The 4,567-nt window shown below is 33.3% G+C and overlaps 1 protein-coding gene across 1 annotated transcript; it reads left to right on the top strand.

The window, feature by feature from the left end:
* Window positions 1–2,507: 2,507 nt before the first annotated feature.
* Window positions 2,508–4,318, top strand: LOC126878800 (uncharacterized). Its single transcript, XM_050641700.1, has 5 exons — window positions 2,508–2,947; window positions 3,069–3,394; window positions 3,546–3,631; window positions 3,893–4,021; window positions 4,085–4,318. The coding sequence occupies exons 2-5, from the start codon at window positions 3,300–3,302 to the stop codon at window positions 4,225–4,227; spliced, it is 453 nt and encodes a 150-aa protein (XP_050497657.1). The 5' UTR covers window positions 2,508–2,947; window positions 3,069–3,299; the 3' UTR covers window positions 4,228–4,318.
* The last annotated feature ends 249 nt before the right edge of the window (window positions 4,319–4,567 follow it).

Genomic DNA, 4,567 nt, shown 5'->3' on the forward strand with positions numbered 1-4,567 from the left:
TAGTGGATAGTCCAAGGATCAAAATCTATATGATGCCGAAAGACGCTTTTACCATGGGGTGGTTGCCATATCATCTCGAGGGTAAAATTTTTTTTTTTTATATTTTGACCGCAAATGCTGGTAAAAATATTAATTATAAGCAAAAAATGTTCATTATACATTTTTTTGATAAAATTAATAGTTTTCGATTTATTAGTTATCGAAGCTGTTAGTTTTATATCGGAAAGATTACCAGATAACGGCAGTTCTCGCCAGTTGCGCAGAAATACACCCCCTACAAGCGACACTATTATATATACGAAATTTTCAATTTTCTAAATATGACTGAATTGAAAATTTTGCCAACTCCCATCTTTAAGTTCAGAAAAAGACTCACCCATTCATATGTCAACCATCCATTTTGGTCTAAGGGTGTCGATTTTACGGCCCTTCCTATTTAGGGTCTGTTTTTCGTTCTGGTCCCCAAAACTCCCAAAAACTTCGAAAATTTAAGTCCGACTTTTGCGGCTTCTAACAGTACTGATCATTACCTTTCCAACGCATGTCTAATTTTGAACATTACCAGAGAACGGCAGTTCTCGCCAGTGGCGCACACCCACACCACCCTACACGCGACACTATATATACACAAAATTTTCGATTTTCTAAATCTGACTGAATTGAAAATTGGGCCAACTCCCATCTTAAAGTTCAGAAAAGACTCACCCATTTATATGTCAACCATCGATTTTGGTCCAAGGGTGTAGATTTTACGGCCCTTCCTATTTAGGGTCTCTTTTTCGTTCTCGTCACCAAAACTCCCAAAAAGTTTCAAAATTTGTCCAACCTTTGCGGCTTCTAATAGAACTGATCATTACCTTTCCAGCGCATGTCTAATTTTGAAAATCGGTTATACCATTCAAAAGTTATAGAGCTTATAAATGTGACTCAATTTTTATTTAAAAAAGGGAAAATGTTTGTGGATATGTATGTATGTGTGTTTGAAAGTTAAACCGATTTGATATTTTTCTGTGTTTAAAGAGGGGGTCAGGGCAGATTTAGAACCGGTGTAGTTTGTTACTTTTGACCACCCATAAGCCAGCTATAGGACTTGGTAAGTACAAAACGGCATATTTTTTGGGGGTATATATATTCGGATCACGAAGAGGCAGGAGAACAGCAAATACATCAAATCAATAGTGTTGACTTAAGCTTTCAAATGGTGTTTAAGCCGTCAGGATCAGACATATACACGGCTCAGTATAGCCGAAAAACTGAAAAACTAAACTTTGAAAATTTTGGTTTTTCGACAATTACTCAACATTTCAACGTACGAATTGCGCCAATAACTTAGCGTTTGTAGAAGGACTCAAGACGAATCTAACGATTTGTACCTCATATCCGGGAAAATTCGAATTTTTAGGTTATAGGCTTCATAAATATGATAAAATCTATTTCTTGTCGGAAAAAAGGTTTCGAAAGCTCAATAATTCCTGTAATAGCTTCAGTTATCATACTTGACCTTAGATCCATCAGATACTACTGGTTAATACGTTTCAAACTCATGTTTACTGATCAAAATCGGTTAAGCCGTTTAGAAGTTATTAAGATATAAAAGTATAATCCAATTAACCATTTATTTCCCAAATGGTTTATGTAGTTGTAGTGGTTACGACGCTAAATTTGATCTGGCAACGGGCAATCCGACTTCATTTACCGGCCATCTCAATATATTTTTTTTTTCAATCTATTTCGAATAGAAAAAAATCTAGTGTATATTCGATGGAAACTAGATCATTTGGGAGATAATGCAACAAAGGTGACAATTTATAAAGCTTGACGTGTAATAGAGGAACAGTGCATTCAACTTCATACATTTAATTTATAAATACCTTTGAAAAACTCCTGATACAAGAATAAAAAACCGCTAAACGCCGTAAAAATGAGTGGCGCATAAAATATTCCAGCTACAAAAGATCTGGTATGAATGTTACGTGGCGCGAAAATGGATTTTCATTTGATGCAAAACAAAATTTTAGTTTTATTTTAAAATATTTTTCCATAATATTTGCTAAATTTGAAGTAAACGCGCCACAAAAGAGTTTCAAAATTCAAGCTGTATCAAAGTTACTCTTTTGTGGCGCGTTTACTTCAAATTTAGCAAATATTATTGAAAAATATTTTAAAATAAAACTAAAATTTTGTTTTGCATCAAATGAAAATCCATTTTCGCGCCACGTAACATTCATACCAGATCTTTTGTAGCTGGAATATTTTATGCGCCACTCATTTTTACGGCGTTTAGCGGTTTTTTATTCTTAAAAAAAAATAAACTAATTTTCCAGTTTTTAAGAACAACAGTAAATTTAATAAAAAATAGAAGCTAAACTCTGGCTATGTAATGTCGCAGAAACCAACGTTCAAAATTATTTACATTAAGTCCCTTCATGAATTGGAGCCAGTCCCATGTCAATGGGAAGAAGATGGTGTTTGCTGGTTCCCTTTGGAGAAAAGAGACATCAAACAATTTCAGTGTGACCCATAAAAAAAACCTAATAAGGTAACCTGGCCCAAATACACCTGTGAGGTCAAGGCAGTTGACATTGCCACTTGGCAACAAGCCAACAATATTGCAAATAAGCTTTGTAAAGAACCAGCCACTACTTCCAACTCATAATCGGAAGAGGAAATGCCACCTTCAAAGAGGATTAAAAAAAATTATCATATGATTCAGATTATGATTGTACACCCTACGACACCAAAAGCCGAGCCAAAAGTCCTCGAACCACAAAACCTGCCCCAATAGGGTATGTATGTGGGGAGCCTGATCCCATCGAGGGGAATCAAAACTTAAATGATGGTAGTTTAACCACCACAGAATTTGAGGACATCACCATTACCAATGACAGTAGCTTAGTTCTCGCATCTGCCACAGACGTCAGAAATGTGATAAAAGCAGTCGAAGATTGTAAGTACCTTAAGGTTGTATTTCTTAAGTACTTTAAGGTTGTGTTTCTACAAGCCCTTTTTTTGAAGTTGATACAAGAAGATACATATTTACACTAATTATATTTAATTGACTATTTTAGATAAATCTGAAGTACACATCTTGAAAGAAGAAATTATAAAAGAGCTTAAATCTCATGTTGATGCCAAGTTCACGCAGCTTTCTCTGGAGATGGAAAATATTTTAAAACAGATAAAAAAAAAAAGATATTGAGGGCTCAGCACTACAAGAAACCCCCGACTTAAACTTGTTTCCTTTGGCTTCAGTTGATGAGGTGAAAACATTGGAAGAAAATTTAAATGTTGAGGAATTTATGAAGAAAGTTGTGATGAACCTTAGAAAAATTATTGGTTCGGGACATTCCTGGCGGAATGCCTGCTATAAGCTTTCATCAGTACTATTTACTAAGTAAGTACCTACCATATCATGTATAATATGTGAAAAACTTTTATTAAATTTGTTCTCTCATTTAAATCATCTTACATATCCTATACAAAAATGTAAATCTGAAAATTGTTATTCGTTTGACATAAATCCTAAAAAGCATTATTGTTTTTAGGGAACTGTTAACACATTTTTCATGGACGGGAGTAAGCCGCACCAAAAACACAAAGCTGCCCTTTCAGAAACTGCATAATATACTTGGTAAGTTTTACATATAAAATTTTAATATATGTATAATAAGCAATATAAACAAGATTTTTCTGGACTTAAGTTCCTAGTTCCTATGCTAATAGTTGCCCATGCAGCCTCTACCCACCTTAAAATGTTCTTCTAAGTTCTGAAGACACCCTGTATATATATTTTAATATAAACTGCATTATATTTAATGGGCACTGCATCGTAATTTAAATATACAGTGTAATTTTTTTGAATATGGTCTCTAACATTATAAATTTGTTTTAGGAATTTTTTATCATGTCGTAAAATATTGTGATGGATCATTTAATTATGCTCATCGAGAAACTTTCTTTCGTGATGGCATACTGAAACATGCAAATACCAGACTAAATCCAAAAAAGAAAAATGATAAAGGTACTAGCAGCTTAATACTTTATAGTTATTTATCCTAATTAATCCTGATTTTTTTGCTTTCAGAAAATAATCCAGATCAGGAAAATATTCGAAGAGGTAGAGATGATATCCTTATTGAGGACATTATTATCTGCAATGTTGATGTTAATCCTGTGGAGGAAGAATTGATGGGCGATGATGGAGAACAACAAGAAGAAGAAAACTGAGATTAAAAGTAAAACTTCTGGCTGCAATAATAAAGTAGGAAAAGAGTTCCTTTGTTGTGATCTGTGTTCTTAATATAATTTTTAAGTTTAAGTGTTTTTTAACTTATTGTTTTTATTTGTCTTGTATACAAAAAGGCAGTTTATGTATTTTGTTTTTAAATAATCAACTTCATTTTACCATATTGGTTATAAATAACTTTTTTTTTATTAGAAAAAGAAGTCGCATCCACCAAAAGGTTATTAGCGACGGAACAAAATATAAATAACAAAAGTAAACAACTACAGGTTGTACAGAATGTTTATGGATTTTAGATCATTAACTATATTGTCGCAGGAATAG

This window comes from Diabrotica virgifera, chromosome 1 (assembly GCF_917563875.1).
Source record: "Diabrotica virgifera virgifera chromosome 1, PGI_DIABVI_V3a".
NCBI lineage: Eukaryota > Metazoa > Arthropoda > Insecta > Coleoptera > Chrysomelidae > Diabrotica > Diabrotica virgifera.